Raw genomic sequence first — 26,890 nt, forward strand, 5'->3', positions numbered from 1 at the left:
GATGTTTTTATCCTCATTTTAACCACATAAACTCCTTTAGAGCCACAAATGTTCCCTGATTTATGAAAACTAACAAGACCTTTGGAACCACTTTACAATACCTTATGACTGGCTAGTAAACAGTTCATAGCTGTGTTTTATTTTTTATTCTGTAAACATTTTATAAAGCATTAATTACAAAACTGTAATTAAACATCACAGATTAATCTGTTAGCACAATGAGATGTAAAGTGAGGCTGAAATTTGAGGTAATGAAGAAGGAAAACTAAATAGAACGTGCGAAGTTCGCTGATTCCAATTAGAAGATTCACATCTGCTTTGTTCAAAGTTTTTCTGTTTATTTTGAGCAGATTGAGCTGAAGAAACTGTGACAGATAAAAGATTTTCCTGCTTTATTGCTGGTTTGTTTTTCAAAGTTTTGTTATTATGAATATGTGTGAGAGTAAGTAACAGATCTACCCAGTTAAAACAGGTTTTAATTTGTCTGGTGCAACTGGATCAGGAAACCTTTCGTTCAGACAGTCTTCACTCCTGATCAAATGTTCCCCGATTGCCAAAGTTTGGCTGAAGAGGCGTTTTTAATTCCAGTTTACAGTTTACAGAGCGCAGATTCATCCTCCAGATCAACAGCAAAACTTTGAGAGATTTCCAGTAGGAATTTGAGACGGTGCGTTCAGGTCACAGCAGATGAAATGTTCATAATTTAATCGTTTATTTCATTGTTTATATGTCACTGAGGTCACAGTCAATGTCAGCGCAGAGAAAAAGTTACATTCATTCATCTGGCTGATGTGATGGCACAATGCTGATTCTCATAAATAAATATCAATTTTACGTAGAACAAAAAGTCTCCCTAAGATAGCTGTGGATGTTTATGATGGACAATATTTTATGATAAAGTCCTTTGTTTACAAAATCTCACTGTGCTGACAAAGTAATAACTTAGTCTGAAATGTTGAATGCAGCAACTGTTTGCCTCGTTATTTGACAAGAACATTTTATTTGGCTCTTAATTAATGCATTATTAATGATTATAAAGTGTTTACAATTTAATTAATAACATATCTATAAGTATGTATTAGACATTTACAAAGGGTGCTTTATTAAATATCAAACATTTTCTCCTATTTTTAGGTTTTAAATAAAAAAAACCTCAAATCGTTTTGAGGATGGATATATTTTCTTCTGTTGGATGTTTGTGGATAATGATGTAAAAAAAAAAAGGAAAAGCAAGTAAGAAAAATAGATCAAAATTAATATTTCTGGTCCTTTTAGTGTCATAAACTTGTGGAAAACCAGTGAAATTATTCCATAGAACGAACTGGAAAACTGATAAACCTGTATTTGTTATTTAATCTATATTTAAATCATTATTAAGAGGCGTTTTGGTTCCTCCCCCCATGTTAGGGCACTTCCTGTTGAAGCCCAGAGAGAGCAGCGAGTCAGTACCGGTTCTCCTCAAAACGGCTGATCAGGTCCGACACTTTGGACGGTTTGACCCTGTCGCGCGGCGTGGTGGTCGGCTTTCCTCCTCCGTCCTCCATGATGAATCTCAGCGGGGATTTCTGGACGCTGCCCGGCGGCGGCTGCAGAGGAGACACTGGACTCAGCAGGTGCTCCGGCTTTGGCGGCACTAAAGAAACAACAACAACAAAACATGCCTGAGTCCTGAAGGATGCATTCATGATTTCCACTGGAGGAAATATGAAGCTGCAGTTCCACTCTGAAGCTGAAGAGGGCAGCAAAATCTACCCTATGAGACGACGGGCCTTACCTCTCAGATTCTTTTCTTTGTCTTTTTTTTGGGCCACATTTTAAATACTTCAAATCAAATCAAATTAATTTTAATGAGACAAACATCCAATCCAATTAATTTTATTTACAAAGCACATTTAGAAAACAATATGTTTACCCCAAATGCTGCATAATAAGGACAGATAATTGTTTACATCCATGCTGGTGTTTGCAGAATCACCTGCTGTTTTTACTCACTTTTAAATAACATTTCCACTGTCAGAGCAGATCTGTATTGTAAATAGTGTTTTTTCGATGCTTAATATACATGAACATTATATGCAATTTTTAAAACGTGATCCGACTCAGTTGCCCATCCCTTGTATCATGAGCCCCATATGCCAATTTCTAAAAACTGCACAGTACTTTCTGTTACTATCTGTATCTGTACTTTCTGTCTATTATTATAGCATTATTATTACTACTATTATTATTATTAATTTTGTTAATCTTATTTCTTTATATATTGTTTTTAACACTTTCTGTGCTTTTTGTGTGAACCTTTATATCTGCATATGTGTTGCTACACCTGAATTTCCTCTTTTTTATTTCTATTCTAGATACCAAGAAAATAACTGTAAAATAAAAATATTAGCAGCAAAATAAGGTGTACTAAAAACACTACAGAAATTGTAAAAAAAGAAACAACAAACAAACACACATTGTATGAACAGCCACTGAAATCAAGTGAGTTTTTAAGAGACACTTAAAAACAGCAACAGAAGATGTTTGTCTAATATTTTACTTTAAGAAAACTGAAGTAAAAATGAGAGCAGTTTTCTAATGATGGTTTTTTTTATTAATGGAAAACAAATTTATCAAACCAACATGTGTTAAAAAGAGTTAAGAAGTTGGCCGGCCTCTCCCTGAGGAGGCCGGCCAACCAGAACCACTCCAAGATCCAGGGCTGGATTTACAAGAATCTGGGCCCTGGGCTGGAATCTGTTTTGGTGCCCCAGTAAAAGAAACATTATTTTGTTAATGTAAATTAGTTTTTGTTCTACAACCAAGTTTAAACTGATGATACTAATTGATGACGGTAGGTTTAATCCATCCCTTGGCCAGTAGATCCATATTTTTGCAGAATGTCTGCAAAGGATGCATTAAAAAAGAAGGATAAAAAAATCTGTGTGCCGGTTTCTAAAGAGCTCACAAACAAACCATTGTTTATGAGAAACAAAGACCACAATTAAATGAACCAAAAAACAAGGTCGGGTTGGTTTAAAGTTTTTCCCTTAAAAGATTAAATTACTTGAAAACTGATTTTTTATTTACTCAGGCTACTTTCCTGTGATATTAACATTTATTCGAGGATCTGTAGAAGTCAGTTACGAGACAGAAACTATTAGCTCTGTTCACAAGTTTATAATTAGGTTTACAGCAACGAGAAGAAAGAAGTTCTTCATTGTTATCTTTGTAGAATGATTAACTGAAGTCAAACAGAAGAGGTTCACCGGTCTCACGGGTCACTGATTGAAGGACTTATTACACAAACACACTCTGGACTGGGAATCCTAAATCATTCAGCATGATTTACGGACGGCATGCCGACAGGTACCTTGTGGTTTAGACCGTAGCAGAGTCCTGCTTCCAGGTACTCTTCCATTGACCCCTCCCCTCCTCCTGTCAGCTGCCCCCCCAATCGCCCGATTCAGACACTCCTGCAGGATGGGCGAGCCGCCGCTGGCTTTCCTCGGCGAGCTGCAGCCTAGAGCTGAGGGACAAAGAATGCACATCCATCAGGACTTCCACAGACGGTCACACCAAAACACACGCTCATCATGTTGAAGGTGGGCAGTGGCGCTGCTCCAGATCACCACAGCAGCACATGCGAGAAGACTCTGTGATTTATGTTATAGCAGCTTGAGCTACTCAGATGATGCTGAGGCTGAAGAATATCTGCTGAGGTACTTTAATCTCCTGAACAGGTCCAAAGGTCCAGAACCATTATTAATCTTTTTATTAAATCTTCCCACATCTTAAAAGCCTCTCTAATCGTTCTGATTTGTTAAGAAATCTTGACTGTTAGCAGCAAACTTTAGCTAATCCGCTAATGTGCTAATAGCAGAGCTAATATTTTGTTTAGAGCTGTAGTGTTTTTGCTACAGCCCTGGTTGTTAATGTTTTTTGTTTTTTGTATTTTCATTTGTTTGTTGAACACTTGCTCAATAAAGTTTCTTCAAATAAAGACAATGAAACAGAACAAACGTCAAAATAAGAGGATAAACGTCTAACTACTTGAAGAATTAAAGTTGTTAACTGAAACTTCAACACAGATATCAAACTTTATTCAACTGAAAGTCTACAAAACAGCCAAGTAAATGAGCAAAATTAGGGGAATCCAAGTGCCTTAAACAAAAAAATGAGCTCTGCTATTAGCGCACTGGCAGATTCAGGGGAAGCCAAGTTTGATAAATATGTTTCTAAACTTAGCAGAAACATTAACGAGCTAAACTAAAACTGATCTCTGCTATTAGCGCATTAGCAGAAGTGATCCCACTGCTGCATGGAAATACACAACAATGAACTATTTGGAGAATCTCCTCACATTCTCCATGCAGAGAACATTTATTCCATAATGCATCACTGTAGAGGAAATCCTTTCAAATCTTTACATTCCTGAATGTTTTCACCTAATTTCACCTAAAAGCCTCATTTACAGAGTTGGATGATTAATGTTTGGTGCAGCTGTATGTTGTGATACTTGTTCTCTTTGTCTGCATTTGGTCTTCATTATTTATTAAACTTTTCTTTAAATGTTGTAAATATTAATGAGCAACATCACAGCTGCACCCTGGGCAGCATTCAGCTCTCCTCTTTGTTTATTAAAACTACTCTTAATTTGTAGAGGAGCTAAAGCTAAACTTTCTGTTAAGATTTCTCAGAGGTATTCTGGATTTTTCCCGTCTGACTGTGGAGATGATGCATTTCTGCCTGGAGCTGTTTGACGGATTCTTCTCCAGGGTTTTGGGTCATTTTTCTGACTCTGGTCGTCTTGGGAGGCATTGATTCTCACGGCCTCCTCAGCTGCAGGAGGGCCTTGAACAAACCGGATCTTTTTTACCGAACACAGCAGGTGTAACAACTGAAAGTTTGAAAATGACAAACATTTACTGCTCCGCTACAGCCACAGACATGAACCAGATCAAGACCAACAGACCAAATATTGGCCCGATTATCTCACCAATAATCCATCTGATGAGACTTTTCCCAACCAGCTGGTCCCAGACGGGCCAGCAGGACTGTTTAGATGGAGCAACAGACACAGACGGGCAGTGTTTACTGGAGACTAAACCAACCTCACTCTGACTCCAACACACACACACACACACGCACCCCCCCCCCCCCCCCCCCCCCCCCCCCCCACACACCCACACACCCACCCACACACACACACACACACACTACATGTGTCTTTGTCAAGCAGACTGGCAAAGAAAATGTCCTAATAAGGAGTCACATTTCCACAAGCTCTAAATAGTTCCAAACTATTAAGTTTGTTCATTAGTTTCCATTTAAAGGGCCACTTCGTTCAGGCTGGACGCAGACTGTGAGCATCTGATGAGCTTTTATTGATGAGTAAAAAGCCTGAAAACAAATGAATCTCTTGATACAGCGCCAAATCTCAGTGAATATTTAAGAACATGTGATTTTTTTTATCCTTAGAAAATCTTCTGCCCTCCTACTGGCTCTTTTCATTCTGAGTCTTAAAACTGAGCAGAATGCTGAGGAACCTTTAATCAATAAGCTGTGACCTCCTGTTTCCACAGGACATAAATATAACGTGACACAGACGTTCATTTCTCTTTGTCACTCTTCAAAATGGGTAAAAGAAGCAAACATTTGATTCGACCATGACAGATGTGTGTTTATCTACATAACTCAGCTAAAAAGATGGAATAAAATCACTGCAGGTTGAGACTCTTAGAGCAGTAATTTCAAATTTAGTCATTGATTACTAATTAAATGCAATACACACTGATTCATTCACAAATTTAAAACACAAATTACAAAAATACCTCCATCACTTTTAATTTATGGGGTAACAATTGTATTTGTACTTGACTATTTAAAACATTTTAGAAGGAAATGAATAAAAACATTCATCCGTCCTTCGTCTACAGCCACTCCACTGTGCATCGGTGGAATTGGTGCTACAGAAATAAACTGAATTGAATAAAGCATATTCACAAAATCTGCAAAACTAAAGTGCTTCTGATGATTTCTGCATTATAAATCTACGACTTTGTCTTGTGCATAACTACTCAAAGAGGTTTGTGAAACCGATATGCATTTTCTTCCATTCTTTGTGCTTTATTTAGTGAAACACTCACCGTCTAAACACAGACTACACGAAGAGTTTCTTGTGTTCGCTCTACGTGTGGAGCGCCTCTCAGGATGAAGTTTGTGTGCTAAAAATTGCTAGTTTGGGCCAAAATGGTGCTTACAGTACCATATTTATTTTTCTTAACATGATCTTTATCTGGCCAGCCCTGAAGCATAAAGAGGGAGAAACAACCACAGAATCACATAGTCACAGTTTTAATTTCAAACAGTCTGCCCTAAATTAAAGGCAGTAGCTGGAGGAGCTGTCTGCCTGGAAACGATCCCACGCTGCGTTCGGCACGACCACCTTCCTAAAATAACCGATTAATTACCAACACGGCCTCGACAAATTTCTCTTGATAAGCTGGTTGGCTTCCCCTCGTAGCCACATGAAGCCATCACAAGAAAACAGTCAACAAGTTGTGTGTCATTATAGGAACAGAGCTCAAATTCCTCCTGTGAACCGATCATTTTCATCCTGGAGAACTGCAGGAAATGTGTTCATCCTGAGACAAACCGGAGCTCCAGGAAGTCAGCTTTAGTTTGGACTGAAATAACTGCAGCTGCTCTGATCGCTGCTGCAGATAAGACCAAGGCAAAGAAGTGAAAGTGTCAAAATGTCTGATTATTTTAATCTATCAACATTACAATAATTGTCTCTCCTAACTGGAGTTTGGTGAAAGCTGCTGCAGCTCCTGGTCTCACACTTATTCCAGCATCTTCTTATTAAAACCGTCTGGGAAGAGTGACAGACCGCTGCGTTCAGAGAATTACAGGCCGCCATGCCGCAGAAACGCTTTGATTCTCTGACAACCAGAGGAGGAAAACAGCAGATCCCAGAGAAACGATCAGTTTTCATCTGTAGACCTAAAGAGGAACGATCAGAGTCAGCAGCAGCAGCTTCAGTTGTTACAGACAGAAACTAGAGAGCAGCTGGAACCTGGTGCAGATCCGAACCTTCAGAGTCACATAAAGACAGTTACAAAGTCGGCCTTCTGTAAAGGATCAGTGAACGGCTCAGAACCACAATACATTAAAGACCAGCTGCTGTTGCATCAACCTTCCAGACCTCTCAGGTCTTCTGGTTCTGGTTCTGCTCTGCATCCAGAACCAGAACCAAACATGGAGAAGCAGCGTTCAGCTTCTATGAACTACAAATCTGGAACAAACTTTTCTTGAAAAAGAATATTAGCTACCACATTTATTAATAATTTATTTGCATTCATTTTACTTTTGGAGTATCTTTAATCTCCAAAGCAAATCTTGCAGAAATCGTTTTTATTAAGTTTTGTTTCTACAATGATTTACTGATTTGTTTTGTTGATTTCAATAAAATTGTAATTTCCTTTCCTTTAGTCTATTATTGAGCAGATCAAATAAAGGCTTTAGAAGCGTATTTTAAAAATCTCTGTTTTTCATGGCTGGTTGGTGGATGTGATCACCGCATCCCGCCGCCTCTCAGAGCCTGCAGGCGTCTGCTGATGTTAAAGCTCTGCAGCAGATCTGTGATTTCAGCGAACGGCTTTAGGAAACACTGACGATTAAAATTGTTGCAGCAGATGCATGAAATGTGTAGATCTCAAAGTAAACTTTTGTTTTCACAGCTATTATAGCAACCGCCACCACGCTTAGAAACACGGGCCTATAAATACAGCGACGGTTAGAAGGCGACTGAATATCTGCAGCAGTTCTCACACTGCCAGTAAAACCAGTAAAGAGGAATGCATCAGCCCAGCACAAACATCTATTTCTGCAACAAAAAATAAACAATGTCCCTAAAAATAGAGAATTATCCAAACTAGAGCCTGAAATAACCTGCTGAGCCTGCAGAACCTGAGAGCTAATGATCCAACCGATGTCACAGAAGTTACAGTTTCAGTTTTCTAACCAACTTTAGGGAAAAATGACGTTTCTGTTAATAAAAATCTATACATTTTGATCTTTAACGGCTTTAAAGGTCTGTAGTGACGCTGGCTGGACCCTGAGGATGGTCAGATCGGTTCCTCTTTGCACACAGAGTCCATGTCGCTGCTATCATTTTATTTTTAAGAGCCTGAAACGGTTTTGTTCCTTATACCTTAATCTATGCATCTGCAGCTAAAGATCACATCCTCTTTTGTTTTCTTGCATCTGAGGAAGTTACAGAGGAACCTTCCGTGGTTCAGACATCATCTTGAAATAATTTCAGTTCAGTAAAACATTTTGTTTTCTTTTTCTGACCTGAAATGATTATGTCTAAAGTGAGTTCATAAAGATAAATTTATTCATGTGACATTTTAAAATTCTTCTTCTTTAATGTGAACACCTGCTGGACTCTTAAAGATTTTAATGTTTTGTCATGTTGCAACTTTAAGAAGAAGTTAAATGAAATCCTAAATGTTTTTAAGAATAAAGATCTGAAAAGTGTGGCATGCATTTGTATCCAGCCTCCATGAATTCAAATTGCAGAAAACCTTTTAGGGTTCATCTCTACCAGCTGTGAAATCTAACATTTCTACCAAAATGTCAGTTTTCAAGGCCTGTGACAACTTTTAAATTAGATTTATATCTAGACTTTGACTAGGCCGTTACGTGATTGGATGTGCTGCACAGACACAAACTGCTTTCATAATTTCATAATTATAATTTTCAGCCATTGTTTATGTTCATATTTAGCATGTCTGACTTCTTCTGGTGCAGAATTACAACGAATATCTCACATCAACGACGTAAAAGTCGGATAAAATGTGACATGACCGTTCAGACTGCAGACATTTTGAAAACTATCAAACACGATTTATTTCCACATGTGAAAGTGGAACAGATCAGATTTTATTCAGGGTGAAAAGATCAGAATCGGGCTGTTCAGACTGCCGGGAAAAAGTGGGATTTGGCTCGCATTTGCCACGGCAAAAATGTCCAGTTAAAAACTTCAAAATGTCTCCATTTAGGGTAAAGAAAATTTAAAAAGCAGAGAACAGTTAGAGATCAACAGAAAACTGATGTTTCCCTGAACTATGCAGGTGGACAAGTTTATCTGAGACTCCCTCTCAGCCAGAACATTTTTCAGATACTTCTCTCCTCCCCACCAGAAGGCCAATCATTTCCTTCTGGTAAAATATGTGCTGAAAGTTACGTGAGCGAGAGAAGCGAGTGAAAAAACAAAAGACACACCTGTGTGAGCCGTGTGGCGGGTCCCACCCGCCAGCAGCCCAGCGCCGAGCCCAGGAGTGTCAGAACCTGAAACTAAGGCGTTGTGGCCCCACAGGAATCTCAGGTACAGATTCTCCTTCTTCTTGACAAACAGGTGACTTTTACTCAGTCACAGCAACTTTAATCATGATAATAGAGTTAATTTGGGCAATTTACATGCTGCCAACAACTGTTTACATTTAGACTGTATACTATCCAAAAGGGTGAGACAGTATCAGCGTCTCATAAATCATCAGATAACATATGAGCAGCAAACTGCGTGAGATTTCTGTTTTCTTTCCAGATACTGAGCAGGTAGTCTGCTGCAGAGCCCAGCTCAAACACAAACGGAGGAGAAAGAAACGTTCAACAGAGAGAATCCCAGTAAATCCACTCACCGCGGGTTTCAGACCGGCAGGACAAACAGATGCAAAGCCATTCTTCAGTAAGGGGACGCTGCCGATTGCTCCCACGAGGAAGCTAAGTTTAGGCTCCATGCAATCTTCCCAGGCTGAGTGACTCAGCCCAGCAGGGAGGCTGAGAGAAACGCACTAAACTCCTCCCTCACACACACACACAAACACAAACACACATACACACACACACACCCCCACGCACCCCCACACCCCACTTAGGAAACTTTCACAACGACCAACACAAATCAGGAGCTCAAGACACAAAATGATCCGACTGATGGGATAACAGCTGTTCCACCTGCAGACAGACTTTAGACCCAACAGGATGTTAAAAGTTGGACTTTGTGTCATTTTGATGAAATGAGCAAAAAATCTTTAACTTGAGGCCCAATTAGATGGATCAATGCCAGGCAAACAGGACAGAACACTGCAAAAACTCAAAGTCTGACCAGGTAGATTTTATCCAGTTATAGTCCAAATATCTTATTACACTTAAAACAAGACAAAACTAACTTACAGATAACTTTTCAGAAATACTTTTTCACTTATAACAAGACATTATCAAAGCATTCTGCTAGTGAAACTATCTATCAATTAAATTTATTTTAATAGCACATTTCAGCAACAAGGCAGCTGGAAGTGCTTTACTTCATAAAAATACAAAAATTAAAACCCATAAAAATAACATAGACTCATTATTTAGAGAAACCGGTGGCAAACATTACAATTTATCGAGTGTCAACATGAAAATCATCAAAATACATCAAATATGTTGGTCAATATTCCATTTATTATGGTTCTAAAGCAGCTTTAACCAGGTGGGTTTTAGTTTTGATTCATAGAAACTCAGAGTTTCAGCTCTTTTTCAGTTTTCTGGAAGTTTGCTCTAGTACTTAATAATCATTATTAAGAAATTATTGATCTAAAACAAGCTCCTACATCTTCTTAAAAAGTTACTTGTAATTTAGTTTTGTCTTATTTTAAGTGTAATAAGATATTTACAGTAAGATTTTATGTTTTTGCAGTGTAAACCTGACCAGAGTACATCACAGCAAACAACTAAAACGGTTTCTGTTAATTTTTTAAATGCTGAATCATTATTCTGTGAAAATCTAACATTATGATGGTAAAAACCAGGGCCAGCATGTACCTTTAACCAGCTCTGACCTGTCCATGTTCTGCAGCTGCTCCTGGTTCCAGTCTAGTTACACATTTATTTAGATAAATTGCCAGCAGACATGGCAGTGCGTTGCCTCTGAGCGTTTTACGAATAAAAAGAAGAAGCAAACCCAACAGCGACGCCCAAGCCGGAAGATTTCACGTCAATAGAAACGACGGGACAGAAAGGCTTGATGTGAAAATCAGCTGAATGAACGTCAGAGGTGTGTGTTTATGCTGCTGAACATTCACATGAATAGTTTTGACACCTGACTGTTCAATGAGGAAGGAATGACATCTCGCTCTCTCAGGGAACCAGTCGGACCAGAATGGATTCCAATCATTAATTTTCCGTCTGAAACCAAAGCACAACGGTCACAAACAGACGGGTGGTGAGGACAAGCAGCTGCATTTCAAACCTACGGCTTAAAATAACACAATGATTGAGCATTATTTACTAAAAACACATCATCATCCTCACAACTGTGTGAAGCAACAACACAGAGGTAGCAAAAGTCAACTCTGCACATCCCTGCAGCCGTGCTGTTCTGAAAACAACATGGGTTGCACTTAATGGAGGAAAACTAGTAAAATCACATCTGACATTTATTACAGTTTGAGAACATTTACATATTTTTTCATTAGCGTGACTTAATGCATGATAGCGGTCCACAATAATTAAATTGAATTCTTATATTCAAATCTATCAACATTTATTGATGTAAACAATAGAAAAAAGTTAAAAACAGCAAAAGTAACATTCTACGCCATTTTGGACTCCACTGGGTTTTAATTAAACATAAAATCTAGACTTTTATTTTAATAATTGTTGTTCATTTTAAGCACACATGAAGCACCAGATCATAATAATAGTTAAAAGGTTCAGGTCAGCCATCGTCATGTCCACTGTCGCCTCATGCTTGCTCATGTAAGCAGGCTTACATGAGCAGTGAGTTGTTTTTTTACATGAGCAGAAAACAACTTACTGGTCTTCCTTTGATCAATGATTAGATTTTTACCTGAATTTGGATCCAACTGAACCTGAATTATTGTTATTTTTACAGTTAAATTAATAAATATCCCTCGTATTTTAGAGTAAATTTTAAATCACCAGACACTACAGATGATTAAATCTAAACCTGAACTGTTGCGTCTGCGTGCTCTGGCTCAGCGTTTGTGTGAATGAGCGCTCAGGCAGAGCGCGGTGGATCGCTGCGACCCGGTCGCTCAGAAACAGAACGCGGCCCAGAGTTTGAGGATCCGCCAGCTGCGGCGGGGCTGTGGTCTGCTGGGAGCGTGAGACACCTCTCTGGCTTTCAGGGCTTCCTGTGATGGCTAAGGTGAGAAACTGATGCAGACGAGTAAATGATATGGCAACCTGATGCACAGGACGAGTTCAGGGCAGCTTCAAAGTTTAGAGCTGAGCAAACGTTAGCAGAGGAGCTGCAGCCTGTGTGTGTTCTGCCTGCAGCAACATGCCCAACACGTTGGCTCAGACACAGAAACATCACCCAACGTGTCACCTGACAGCTAGCTAGGCAGCAGCAGCCTTTTAAACAACCTTTCAATGGAAAGTCAGGGTTTCTTCAGGTTTCACCAACTCAAATTTAAGACTCTGTTAACTGATTTAGCAGAGTGAAACAGACACGCCCCCCATAAACACACCTTTGTGATAAAAATAGAGCAGGAACTTGCAGCTTCTGCTTTATTTTTGCAGATGGAGGCAGAACGCCTGGGAGACGAACAATCCTTTCACTTTTCATCCTGCGTTTTTCTCTTATATTCCAGGTTTTAATACAAACATGCCGCCCCCTCTTCCTCTGTGGTGATATCATAAGAGATGCATGACACAAAAGAAAGCTTCAAACCTCCCACACTGCAGAACAGATAGAAACTGCAGGAAATTCTCATCGATGTCAAATTTGCATAAAAGTAGCATCTGCATTGCTGAAGTTTTCTCCATCTGTATCAAATAAACAACAATTGCCTGCTAGCAAGTCAGACCTGAAATGGTTCTTTCAGGGATCTTTCACTGCTTTTTGTGCCGTTATATTCTCAGTTTCAGCTCGTATTTTCAGTAAACTTTAACAAGGACTTCTGCTTTCAGCCGTCTACAGAGCCGGGGGGTCCAGCCTTCAATCACACTGAAGGTTTTACAGAGTTGATGCTCTGAGGCAGAAATAGAAACAGCCACCTTGATTGTTAGCAGATTTTAAGGTAAAAACAAACGAGGCGATGCTGCTGCAGCTCCTTCAGGACAGGCGAGGACACAAGCAACTTAAACAAGAAGCCTGGAAATTCCTCTAAAGTTTTCTCCAGTCACATCCTTCTGTGGAGGCTGTGGTGATTTTATAGAAGCTATAAAGCCTAATCACTGTTATAGAATCATCAGATATAGCTTTATTGTAGAAACTCTGTTTTTAACCCCTAATTCTTCTAATTCCCATAAATCTCTCAGTTTTCTATCTGACGGTGGAAGCCTGCACAGCAGGTGAGGTAAACAGAAGTGATGCTTCCTACCTCTGGACTGGTCGATTTTCACCGCTATGCAGGCCTCATCATCAGGACTTCTGGTCTGGTAGCATGGAGTTTTGCCTTTCCTTTCTGCAACAAAAAAACGCAACAAACAGAACAGAGTCATTTTTTTCTTTGCGAAAAGTCAAAAATTTTTGTTCTGCAAACAAGGAGCTTAAAGCAAAATCAAAAAACATCCTGTTTTACTTAGGACCAGCACCGAGGCTGGGAATAGAGATGAAGAGTGAGGAAGGACATCAGAATATAAAACTGACAAATTATAACAGAGAGAAATTTGATGCCAAAGCCTCCAGACTTTCCTTCCAGCTGCATTCATTCAAACCTGGAGCAGACGTTGCTTTGTTTAGTAAATGGAAAGGAGCCTGGCGCCCCTTGGAGACATAAACCCTAATTAGCCTGGATGTGATCTGTGGGGAGACCCAGCAGCCTTTCCACACAGTCGGTTAATATGCACATAAAGGATTAAAGAGAAAACAGTGGTCGTAAAAGCAGTGATGAGACTCCACCAATCACACGGCCCTTTAAAAAAGCAGATCCTCTCATACAGATTAGAGCTCAGATACAACAGAGTGAAGTGGGAAACACCGGAGCTGAAACCAAACGTGTGACAAACAAGACAGAATCACACATAAACCATTTAACATAAAAATAACTCAAACCGCAGTCCAGATCAAAACTTTATTGATCTAATTTAGAGGAACAGTGGGCTATCGTGTGCACACTTCTGCTAATCCATTAATAGGGCTTAAGCGCCAATTTTAATTTAGCGCTAAAACTGCCTTGGAAATGTTTAACACACTTAACTTCCCCTAAATTAATATTTCCAGATACATTCCAAAGCACTAATCTTATAAATATTCAAATTTTTTCTCACCACCTTTATTTTAGCATTATTTCAATAAAAGTCACAACCATTATTCTGAGCTTTCACCTTTTACACCAACAACAACATATAAAAGCTATTTCAGGACATACCAGGAATTAATTACCCAAAAAATAATTACAATATCAGTTCAGTGTCTTTAATTTGGGATAAAAGTAAATGTTTATCCATGTAAATTGTTTCATTTTGTGTTAGTATTAAAGCTATTTGGTGTATTTGGCAGTGGTGTTCACATGTCAACTGATGTGCTAATAGTAGAGCTAATTTTTTGTTTAGCACTTTTCCAAACTTTTAAAAAGAAGCTTTATTGATCAAATGTTCAACTATAGAACTAACAAATTAATGAGCTACACACCGTAGTATACAACACAACACTTACATGACCTAATACATGCAAAATTTACATATATTTATTTATTTGAGATATTTTTGTTGATACTTTTCACGACATATGGTTGAATCGAACACTTTAGTATTAGCTTCTGCTAAATATGATGTTGGTATAGCGCTTTATTGTTAGCGGAACTGATGTTGTGCTTTAGGGTTAGCGCAGCTAGCTTTTCAGCTAGCCACCGTTGGTTATCAGTGATACAGAAACTGAACTCTCAGAGCAACATTGGTAAGGTCAGCGGTGAGTTCACATAAAAATAGAACTAATATTTAGCAATAATAATAATAATACAAATGCAATTTGTTGCTTTTTATTTCAGACTTGATCATAAAAAAACTTCAGCAACATGATTTGATCTGAAGCAGAATATCTGGTTGGATGTTTCAGCTCGTTGTTCCACTGTAAGGTGAACCTCACCAGTCTCAGATCTTCTGCAGACCAACAAGTTTTCCTCCAGGATGGTCCTGGATTTAGCTTCGTCCGTCTTCCCATCAACTCTGACCAGCTTACCCATCTCTGCTGCACACATTCAGTACCTAATTCATGGGAGGGTCATGCTTTTCTTGACCTGAGCTAAGTATTTAGGACGGATCAGTACGGATGTAACGGTGCAGTAGAGCTAAGCTCAGTGCATCAATGATGACATATAAAGGGAAAGTTGCCTCTCTACCTGGGGGCGGGGGCAAACTGATTCAGTTATATTTGTGTGTGTGTGTGTGTGGGGGTGGGTGTGTGCGTGTGTGCATGTGAAGCGGGGGTAGGGGAGGTAATATTCTGGCTCAGGGATTAAAGGAGGGCTTTCTCCACACACCATCTGGAGTCCTCATGGCCGGCCTGCTGTTCCTGCACGCAGACACACCCACATGCAGACATACAAACTCCTTTTATACACAACTCAAACCCAGAAAAATTCCTTTTGGACACTTTAAAACATGGAAGCAGCTTATAAGAGTAAGTTCAGTCCAAACCAGACTCAACCTGCCACTCCCTCTCCTCAGATGTGATTCCTCACATCCATTGTTTCCACAACTGGGCTCTCCTTTTCTACGGCTGCACTGACCAACATGCACGCATAAATTAATAACATAAAAAATATCCGTGACACTATGTTTGACGAGCTGCTTAATGATGAGCGATGCTGAGAATCTCGGCTGACCCAAAAACTTCTCTTTGTCGATTAACTTACTCTTTTTTGTTTTGTATTTTTCAAAATATAACCTCAGCATTTCAACTATCAGCAACGTAAAACAGTGAAAACTCAAACAAAAGGAGAAACTTCAGACATCACGTGCACAAAAGGTTTGAGATGTCAGTCAACATTTACTAACTGGAACAATTTGAGTTTGTCACCTTATTCAGTCGCAAGAAAGAAGGAAAACCCCAGATAACTCCATGGTTCGCAGAAATTTCTATGATGTACGGTAACAAGAAAACACATTTATTCACACTATCAATAGAGGAACTGAAACAATTTTTTACTTTACTGCTAAAATGTCAAGAAGCAAACTGCAAATATGGAAGTTTGATAAGAGGGATGGATGGATGGATGGATGGATGGATGGATGACCAGAAAACACGTTGGACATCAGTAGATTTTAAACTCTTTAAAGTAGAACTACAGCAATGCATTCTGGGAACAGAATAAACATCATTTGCTTCTGCCTTCATCCATTTCAAAATAAGAGCATGCATACAAACGTCTGTCTACTTGAAGGACTCTTAATAGTTGGTAACCAAAATTTGAACACAGATGTCAAAATTTATTCAAATGAGTCACAAACAGCCAAGTAAATGATCATGTTTGAATTTATCCAGAAAAATGAATTTAAGGGTTGCTAACTGCGCCAAACATTTTCAAAGTTAAAAAAGCTAAAGGAAAAATGAGCTCTGCTATAAGCACAACAGTGGGAGTGAGACCAACACTGAGCATAACTAATGTTATACTTATCTGCTGTCCTGATGCAGCAGATAACTGGAAGTTTTCCCACTTTATTCCAATATGCCTGCACTATACACAACACAAAAAGACACGACGCTTCACAAAATCTCTTCTTTTTCATTTGCTTACTCCATGTAAAGCATGTTGTTACATGTGTGAACATACGTGTTCAGAGAAGAACCTTTGTGACAGAGGAACCCAGCCTCTTAAACCTTTTATAATGTCTGTTCCTGACAAGTGGGAACAAAAACCGAAAGTTAAAACACACCTCAGCGTCTAGAAACCCGACTCCAAATGTTTCCTTGAATTCCTCTCAACATGACATCGTCGCCGGACTTCCATGGTTACCGTATAGATTGTTTGTACAGGATAGTCGACAAGTCGTGACTTGTATGAGACTTATTGGATCCTCAGGAGATGTTTGCATGAAACATATTTAGTTTATGTTATCTCATGATCAAAATGTGGGGTGAAGGAATTATTTATTGCAACACACATTCTCTTTGTGGTTATTGGCGACATTTATCAGATTTAGAAGACGGAAAAGTGCGTCTGACCTCCAATCAGCAACATCTCAGATTCTCTGAACTGTAACTCTATTGATGTGCTGAAATTTGTTGAAGCAGATGAATGAAAAAAACAACAACCAAGAAATAACTAAATAGTGCATTTTCATTTGGGGAATAAAAAAATGCATCAAACTGACAGTCATCTTGCATTAGACATGGCAAGATAAACAGGCTGCATGTCTAGGATGTTTTACAGGTGACTGATCTCACATATACCGCCTCACCACTGTGGGATATTTTTAGTTCAGAGCATTTCTGTCAAGATTATTTTCTCACACGACCCTACTTGTGGCACAAAAATAAGAAGTTTTCTGACTCTGTTTGTTTGATCCAGCAGTAAAACAACAAAAAGAAAGCAAAGGAAGTATATCTACTGTACCTGCATGCCTTCGCTTCAGATCACAGGGTTTCCCCGTCCTATCATCACCACAGCTTTCTTCCATCACATAATCACTTTTTGGCTCACTATTATTAGGAACTACAAGGAAATCGCTGCTCTTTCCTCAAACCCAAGGTTCCCTGTTGGCTGGCAGGCTCAAGTCTGTGTTCGTCATCCAGACAGTCAGCGTATCTGAACGCTGTCACTGCACAAACCGGTTCCCTAGAAACCAGAGTCGCCAGGTGAATGGCAGGGAGGGAGGAGGGAGGCTTTGTCCTTGAAGATGTTGCTGATGACAACGCCTTTATAATGTTTTTTCTTTTTCTGGGGGAGGTGGAGGATTTGCCAGGATTCAAGGGCATCGTCCCCCTGAAGTGGGAGGATAATGAGAAGACGAGGTTTAAACACTGTAATTTTACTGGTGAGGAGACGATGCAGGTGCAACAACAGAGAAGTGAGAGTGATGAATATGAACCAGCCATAGCAGTTAATAACTCAAATTACAGCTGTAATTTCTGTCTGTTCATCACAACTCTGTCTCCTACATATAAACTGTCATGAAGGTCCAGTTTCAGCTGAATCTCAGTGGAAGATGTGGAGACTTTACAGTTACACAAACTAACTTATTCACTTATCTTTCTATATAATAATAGACATATTTACCAAAAATCAAAACAACAATGCCGTCAACTATAAGCACTAAGAAAAAAGGCTAATTTACCTCTGGTTCATTTGCATAGCTCCCCTGGTTTGAGATAACTGCCTTTTGAAGGTATCATATAAATAATGTATAAGTGGGGGTTGAAGTATTAACATGCTCAGTCACACCCCTTTAATCATGCTAATGTGTGTGTGTAAGCACACGACTGAGGCTTTTATGGTTGGCATTGAAAACATTGGCTGGTCTCAGCGTCCAGATGCGTCTGTCTCTGTTCATTCCTGTCCTTCCAGAAAGGATCATCACCAACGACTGATGGCTTTCTGTCACAACACGTAATAGACAGAAAATGAATCGACCTTTTAGAGATCTTAAATGTTCAGAACAACCAGATGAGACTCTGATTATAGACGGGTGCATGGCTCGAAACAAATTCATTTTGATTGGAATTGATTGCTGTTTGATTTTTGCTTTAGCTATCTAAATCCAAAAGGAATTAGATACGTGTTAAATCGTTGATTTAACATGTAGCTATGTTGGATGCATAATCAAACTCAACAAAGCGAACTCAAGTCTGCCTACAAACCTCGGTCTCAGTTTGCAGGCGGAAGTGAACTCTGGTGCGGTTCGAATGCAAATGTAAAAATATTCGAGAGTTTTTTTGCAATTTTTGTTTTTCCAATTTCGTTTTAAACTAACAAAAAAGAAACAAGTTATTCATTTTTTGCTGTTTTATTTTAAAATAATAAAAAACCAAATATTGAATGGATTTCTACACTATATCACATACTAAAATATCTGAATACATTAAAATGTAACACCCCTAAATGATTAAAGGGTATGATTATGATTTTTACTCTCTGGGCTACAGAAACTGTGAAGGACGTCTGACTGGCTGCTCTGTGTTTCTAGACGTCACTAATTCTGCCTTCCTTTGTTTCTTGAGCAGAACCTTAAAGGAATTTCACAGCCATGAATCACCTGCTTGTTTGGAGTGCAGACGGTATTAGACACTGATTGAACAGGAGCAGCAGAATCAGGACATTCTTTTGCAAATGTAGCCGAGAAAACATTTTGCCTACAAAAAATCTCATAAAATATGTAGCTCTAGAGCAGATGCCATACATTTCCTGAGTGGTTACCAGCTGCTTCTTTCACCCAGCTCAGCATGAGAAGATAAACTCTTAGCATGATCTGAGCATGTGCTCTGGCCTGTGTCTAACAAGGGCAGGCCAGTGGGGTAACTGCTTTAAACAGAGGTGCTGTGATCTTGAACATGCTGAGTGTCTCTAGAAAAGCATCGACACACAGCTGCTGTCCTCCTCTCTCCCTCGCCTGGTTTTCTACCAGCGCATCTCCTCCAACCACGCTGATCAGTCCCTCCACCTTTTAAAACATCACAGCTGCTGGACAGGAGCTCCCATATGTGTCAGTCAATATGCTGTCTGCCTAATTATCACGTCTGACTGAGTCCCAACGCACCGGTGCGTTCACAAACGAGCCACTATGCATTCACAGCAGGCGTTTACTTTAGGAGGCGAACCTGCTCTGGATGAGTGACAGAGACACACAGATGATACTGATATTTAACAAGTTAATTCCGATTAATTGCATCAATTTAATGAATTTATTATTATTATTATGTTTTTGCACACAGGTTCCATTGGGAACCTTTGTATTTGCCGTTTCTAGTAAGCCTGTTAATATGACGCACCAGCTACATCTGCTAACAGCAATGGTGGAAGCTGCTTCTCTCTGGTCCCACTGGGGTTCATCTCTGCTTCAAACTGGTCTGATGGGACGCTGGAAAAGACTATTGTTGTGTTAAAGTTGTGCTAAAGCAGTTAGCCTATCAGTGAAGCTGTTCAAGCCTAAAATAGCATCTCAATGCTAAACATGTAGCAGCTAACGCTAATGTCAGCGTCCACATTTCTAAAGAAGATCCATGAATGGTAAGAGAAACTCTGGAAAGCCGAATGAATAGAAAAACACTTTGCTCCAACCTGAAGGTTAAAGAACAGAAATAGCTTTAATGTTTAGCTCTCATGGCTATTTATTCAATAGTTTAGCAGGAAAAATACAGTCCCACCGCTATTTCTTTCAGATTTTACATTTTCCTAACTAAATGGTAGAACTTGAATGTTAATGAGGTGTTTTTTGCTTACTAGCATCTTTTAGCTGTTTACTTTAGAAACAGTTTTTTTAACCCAATACTTCTGCAGAGTATTTTAAATAAAAGCCACAGGTTCTATTAAAATGTCCACTTTGTTCTGGTTTCTGCTAATTTTGCTCTTTTCTGTTTTCTACGTTTTTTTGCACTGGAGTTTTTCTTAAATCTGATCAAAAGCCAGTTTTCTCTACAAAAACAAATAATATCTACGGCTCCTTCATGCTATTTTCAGTTTAATCTGGGGTCATAACCTGTCCTGTCACATTAGAACCAGTAGCATATCAAGTTTCCAGATAATAATGTACAGTTAAATTAAAGCACATGATTTATTTGAACATTTTTAAGACTGTCATAAACAAATATTTAAATATAATTTTAAAAAGTCACAGATCTGCCAGGATGTGTGTTTGGTTTGTTTGCAGGAGTCAAGTGGAGCAGCAAAGAAAGGCAAGTAATGCAAGTATGAATTAGGTAATCGGTGAATGGAGGTAAAAAATAGAAAAACTGAAAATAAAAATAAGAGACTGTACGACAAGAGCAAACTCACAGCAAAATGAAACTGTACTGTTGTTAAAAAAGATTCTCAGTTTAAAGTAAAAGTGCAACTACGTAGAATTATTTAAGAAATGTGCAAGCTGTGCATAAAGAAATGACAGCAGGTTATTTGCGCAAGATGGAAGAACTGAAAATAACAGCTGGGACTTTTGGAGCAGTGGAGGTTCTGGAGGAAGGATCTGCCATAAAGCTTCTTTGTGCACCGGGGATGCAGCTGTCTGTCACTGGAGGAGCTCTCTGGCTCTGCAACAGTGTCATGCACATGGAAGACATTGTCCAACACTGATGCTACAAGCTAATTTTGGAAATGTTTGCACTACTTTATCTAAGTTATTACTGTATTTCTCCAAATCACAATGACATCATTTTAAAGATATTCTTTGCTGACACAAATGACATTTATTTCAACAAAAGAAACTTAATTATGTGCTGCACAAAGCAAACATTAGCTCTACCAGCTGGCAAACAACTGTTGGAAGACTAGAAGAAATTTTAAAGAAAGAGCTTCAAAATAAACTAAAACTAAACCGAACTTTCTGCGTATTTCTTCAAATGTCTCTTTTGTCTCGAGTTGATGAGAGAAAATTAGGATCAGGAGAAATTCATAAGATCTGGCTCACTGCATTACATCTGAAGTAAATGGATGAGGAACATAATGTCAGTCAAACTGCACAGCAACTTCGTTCTCAAACAGCATCTTTGTGCTCAGCATGAATGAGGCCTTCTGACTGAGAGCTGGAGCCATATTCTCAGCACGAGCTGCCAATGCAGCGACAACCCCGCAATCCTGAAAGTAAGCCTGCAGACGGGCTTGATGCCAAGGCTGGAGCAAGCAGTCAGGCAGAAAGAGGACAGCAGCCAATGATTAACATTCAGAACAACTCAAACTTCCTCTACAGCTAAATGTGACCTCTTTCTTCCCCAATTTGGCCTGCAGAAAACAATTTGAACAACTGAAAGTACACATGCAGTCAACTTTCATCTTCTGTTGTCATGGACACAGCAGCTAATCTGATAGTGGAATAAAGTGTCAAGCAGCATCAGCATTCCTGATGTGTCAGACACTCGGAACGACAAACCTCAGCCCACAGAGGACAAAATGACAGCATGATCAGCCGCCAAAACCTGAAGGGCAAACCAGTCAGAGGGGGAATAATGAAAACATGTGAAACAGACAAAGTGACGAGGATGAAAACCGACGATGAAGCTGCTGACGGGTAGAATCAATAAAGAGAAGAGACGCAGCTTTCATAGTCAACATCATCCCATAACATGGATATCTGAAACGTCTCCACAGCTTCCTGGAAACAGATGCAGAGACGTTTATTTAGTTGTTGCGAACTGAGCAGTGGTTGTGTCATCTCTGCAGAGACGAGTAAAGGTTTCTTTAAAGGGTGACAGTTCAGACTTTGTGAACAAACTGTTATGATCTGAGATCCCCATAAATCTACCTGTTTGTCCATCTACCTGACTCTCTTACAGGTGGTTCCTGACGATTAGAGCTGTTATTTAAAATCAACTCTACAACAATCCATCACTTAAGTGAGAAGAAATGCCCTATCACAGTGTTATCCTGTTAAGAACAATGAAACCTCTGTATGAAAAAGGAGGAAGTTTCTTAAACGGAAACTTTGCTGGTATTTTTCTCAACCTTTTCTTGAGCTTTGAGGAAACACTTAGCAGAAAACCTAATAGAATGTCAACTCCATATTATTAACATACAAGATAATAACTGGGATGTGTAAGAAAGTAGTGATCTCTTCCCTGCCTGTGGGGGAAAAATAAATCAGAGGGAAACGGAGCAGAAGAAGTAGCACAGCGATTCCTAAGCTGCTGGTAAACGCTCAGCTGCAGAGACAGGTATTAACCTGAGTTACAGTGAGGGAATATGAAAAGTAGGGATTCCAGTGGTGGGCACGCTTCTGCTAACAGTGGAGCTAACTTTTCATTTAGCTCTTTCTTTGAGTAGAAAAAAAGAGAGAGGAATATTATAGCTATTGTACTTTTCATTGTTTTTCCCTTTTATTCCACGACATTGTGGAATAAAATAAAAATTGCATTTTGTGTCAAAATGTCCTGTATGTAGCCCACATCTGCGTGCGTCTGTGGGGGTGGGCACATGTCCGTCCTACTCCTAAATGTTATTGGTCAGTTTACTTTTATTTGGCGGCTTGGCGCTCTTTCTGTAAGTTAAATGTGACTGCAGCAAAGCTAGCTAAAAACTGATAAGCAGACTTTTAACCCCCTGGCAGTTTTAAGAGGGGTGAGTGGACCCCGCTGCTTTTACAAGTTGGTTTTTTTTGCCGTTTAGTAACTGAACACCCCATCGCTTCTCCATTGACCGACCGTGACACCTGCCTCGCTCTTCCCCACCGTCACTCTACACTGGAAGAGTAAAGCAGTTCATTCTAGTCAAATGTTTGTCAAAAAGAGCAGAAATTAAGCAAACATTGTCGCTTCACTTCCTCCTCTGGACGTCTCAGACGCCACCTGAACCTGGGAATCTCCGTCCTCATCCTCACATCACAAGGGTAGGATTTGCTTTCTTGTTTTTATTCATTAGCGGAGCTAACGTTTTAGTTAGCGATGTCCACCACTGAATTCTTGACCACAAGAGAAAAATCCATTTAATGACATATTTAGAAATATCTGGTTCTAATAAAATAACTGCCGAGTCATTTTCTTTGCTTTTTAAAAAGATCAGGAAGTTGCATCCTTCTCTGGGAGATTGTCTGGCTGTTTAAGATGACAAATTGACTTTTAAAATCATAGTTTTGTTTGTAAAAGATCAACGATTAAAGATTGATCCACAGCATTCACACACACCCGCAGAAGCATGTAGCCAAATACACACACATATTTTCCAGCAGCTCAGCCCAGCTGAGGTCGATTACACCAATCGAGGCAAACAGAGTTAACTGAAATCAGCAGCCTCTATGTGCAAAGATATGTGGGCATGTGTGTGTGTGTGTGTGTGGGCATGTGTGTGTTGCAGCATATCTTGAGACCGACTGCAGCTGATTCAATATCGCCTTAAACAAAATGAATAGTCCTCTCCCACCGGTGCGGAGCTGCAGCTGAGAGGACCCACAGCGCTGCCACAGACACCCACGGCCAACAACGCCACGCCGCGCTGCAGCACCTGCCACATCTGTGGAGAGATCAACGGCTTGTCTTTTGTCTCGGGAGTCCCTCCCTTTGTTACCCTGAGCAGGTAATGTGTTTCTCAGTGAGCAGAAAGCCAAAGCCGACACTTTCTCCCTGTGCAGATGGGGAAAGTAACACCGCCAGGGTTTGCATTGTGCGTCTCCTGCAGCCCACTGGTGCTGGTGGGTGAACAGACGGAGGCACTGACCTTAGCGGAGGTTGAGTCCAGTTTGAGTCCGGAGATGAAACAGAAATCCTGAACCGAGGAGATCTTCCTCTCTCTTCCTCTGCCTCTGTCAGCGCTCTGATGCTCAGGCTGGCAGGTTCAGCCTCATCATGTTAAACTGCTGCCTCACCGCATTGGTTGCGTCTTCCCTCCCTCAGACTGGCTTCACACCCACACACACACACACACACACACACACACCAACACACACACCCACACACCCAAACACACGCCCACACTTCAGCAAACTGATAAAGTGACTCGCCCTCAAGCTCAGTTCCTCGCTGGCTTCTGTTTTTCTCTTTATGGTAAAGAGAAAACAATCACATTCCAGTGGAGACGCGGCATAAGGCGGAGGACCCTGGGTGTAAGCTTCCTCTGTGGGTGTGCATGTGTCTGAGAGTGTGTGTCGCATGGACAAGCAGACCCATTGTGTTGGATGAAGGGGAGGGCTGGGGAGAGAGGAAGTGGCCAATGGCCGAACTCTACAGAGGATCTCGGTTCTGACACCGAGCAACCCCCCCTCCAGGAATAAAGCCGGGTGGGGAGCAGAAGAAAGGCGACGCATCTGGCCAGAGACGTGACAAAGAACTGGTTTCTTTCTCAGAAAGAGAAGCACTGGAGCAAGGGGCTGAAGAATCCCAACTCTGCTCTGGTCATTTTTCAGTCACATCCGGAGCCCAGAAGCCGGTTCTGGACTCTACGGGGATCGAAAGACAAAGTCGCCCACTCTTCTCACAAAACAAATCAGAAAATGTTTCCAAAACAGGAAGGGAAACTGGGAAGTTTTATCTAGAGGGGAAATTTTGAAATCATCATGTACACGACAAATCATAACTCATAACTGCATAAAAAAACATAAATGAACCTCTTTAGTTTATCAAATTAATATTCACAGTGAGCTGTGTAGAATGGTCTCAGAAGGTTTAATATTTGTTGATACAGTAAATTTGACTCTTTCCAGGATCAAGAAGCTGAAACTTTCTTACCCCACACTAATGATGACTCAGCACTTCTCTGTTAAGCTGTTTCTCTTTTAGGCAAGGCGTCAGTAAGAGCTGCAGAGGAAACCAGACATTTACATACTCTGTAAAAAGACACAATTTAATTGTCACTGTCTTGACATTTAATCAGAGTAACCAGTTCCTGTTTTTAGGACAGCTGGGTGTTAATGTTCTGTCTTAAACCTCCAGTCGGTCGTGGCTAATTGCCGCTTGTACTGAGCCACGTTCTGGTTCTGGTCGGGTTCTGCTAGAGGTTTCTTTCTGTTAACAGGGAGCTTTTCCTCTCCACTGTCACTACATGCATACAGCAATCCTGCGGGATCGCCACTACATGCATACTCGGTATGCATGTAGTGACATACCGAGTATGTCACTACATGCTCGGTAGTAGCATGTAGTGACATGCTACATGTAGTGCAGGATCGTCACTACATGCATACTCAGTATGCATGTAGTGACGATCCCGCAGGATTGCTGTAAAGAGATTCTGCTGTTGCTACATCCAGGAGGTTCTGAACGCTGCCAGTTGTGTTTTCATCAGCAGCAGTTTCCATTACAAATCAGCACAAAACTTTGTTGATATTCTGCTAATGTTGAAACAACACGGTTTTTATTTCATGTTGTTCCCATTAAATAAAAAATAGTTAAAATCATCAATTTATACAATAAGTCATAAAAAAAAACGTGTCACGCCATCATCTGTCTTCCACTTCCTGCCACCTTCGTCTTTTTCACCAGTAGAAACATCCGGCTGTTGATCACATGACAATACAACCAAAAAACACCTCATAGCACAAAAACCTTCTATCAAAAAATGTTAGCTTCTTTTTTAAATGACATTTCCATTAAGCAAATAATTTTTTTTAATTCCAAGTTGCGTAATTTTAAGGTCAGAACTGGTAGAACTGGGCCAGTTTGCAGGTGACCACACCTTTCAGTGGCTGAGAAACTTTCTGACAGACTTTGACACTTTTAGTCCTTCAGCTGCTAATCTGGAGCTTCAGAAACTAAAATCTGGAAAAAAAAATGACAGCCGGTGATAGGTATTTTCCTTTCGAACCTAAATAAAAGAAAGAACCACAGACAACGTATATGAATTTTATGTAGAGCTTTTGCAAAAGGAGAACACTCTGCCAATTCTTCCTCCGAACAATCCACAGAGCATTCTGATCAGCTCTCACATGAGCTCCTGTTTTTATTGTCAAAGAAGAACAGGCAAGGGGGCAGTCAGGAAAACAACAGAGGTCATAAAGCTTCTAACCCAAACATCTAACAACCCAGTTCCAGATGTGATATCTGATCAAAGGTCTGAGCCCGGTTCAAATCTCGGTCAGTACTGTCAATAAAACAAAATACAACTGTTCACAGGTAGTTACTAAATTAGGAGGTGCGTAAAGTTGAACCGACAGTAGTGACCTCCATACACACGTAAGGAAGAGAACACTTTAAACAGAAAATCACAATGATCTATAGGCTGAATGTGACCTAAAGTAAGAATAAAATGATAATACCAAAAAATCTCTAACAGCCGGCATTCACAGATAATTTCTCAGATATTTACAGAGACAA

General features: G+C 39.9%; 1 protein-coding gene and 2 long non-coding RNA genes across 14 annotated transcripts in view; 2 read left to right on the forward strand and 1 right to left on the reverse strand.

Moving 5' to 3' along the window:
• The window catches only part of LOC116730601 (uncharacterized), a 176,709-nt gene that overhangs the window by 96,064 nt on the left and 53,755 nt on the right, over window positions 1–26,890 (forward strand). The window lies entirely within an intron of this gene.
• The window catches only part of fgd4a (FYVE, RhoGEF and PH domain containing 4a), a 60,038-nt gene that overhangs the window by 15,915 nt on the left and 17,233 nt on the right, over window positions 1–26,890 (reverse strand). For 4 of the 12 annotated variants that reach the window (XM_032579707.1, XM_032579717.1, XM_032579742.1 and 1 more), the window contains exons 2-4: window positions 13,386–13,469; window positions 3,353–3,508; window positions 1,450–1,633 (exon numbers count right to left, since the gene is read on the reverse strand). In XM_032579707.1, the coding sequence (XP_032435598.1) occupies window positions 1,450–1,633; window positions 3,353–3,508; window positions 13,386–13,469 (424 nt within the window). Of the gene's footprint in view, window positions 1–1,449; window positions 1,634–3,352; window positions 3,509–9,689; window positions 9,859–10,857; window positions 11,038–13,385; window positions 13,470–17,561; window positions 17,733–24,299; window positions 24,490–26,890 lie in introns of those variants that run through there. The other 8 variants (XM_032579752.1, XM_032579769.1, XM_032579735.1 and 5 more) reach the window with 7 other exon arrangements.
• On the forward strand, window positions 9,307–11,430 carry LOC116730591 (uncharacterized). The gene is made up of 2 exons (XR_004341352.1): window positions 9,307–9,376; window positions 9,596–11,430. It is a non-coding gene; the product is annotated as an uncharacterized LOC116730591 (long non-coding RNA).

The sequence above is a fragment of the Xiphophorus hellerii genome, chromosome 2 (genome assembly GCF_003331165.1).
Source record: "Xiphophorus hellerii strain 12219 chromosome 2, Xiphophorus_hellerii-4.1, whole genome shotgun sequence".
Classification (NCBI taxonomy): Eukaryota; Metazoa; Chordata; class Actinopteri; order Cyprinodontiformes; family Poeciliidae; genus Xiphophorus; species Xiphophorus hellerii.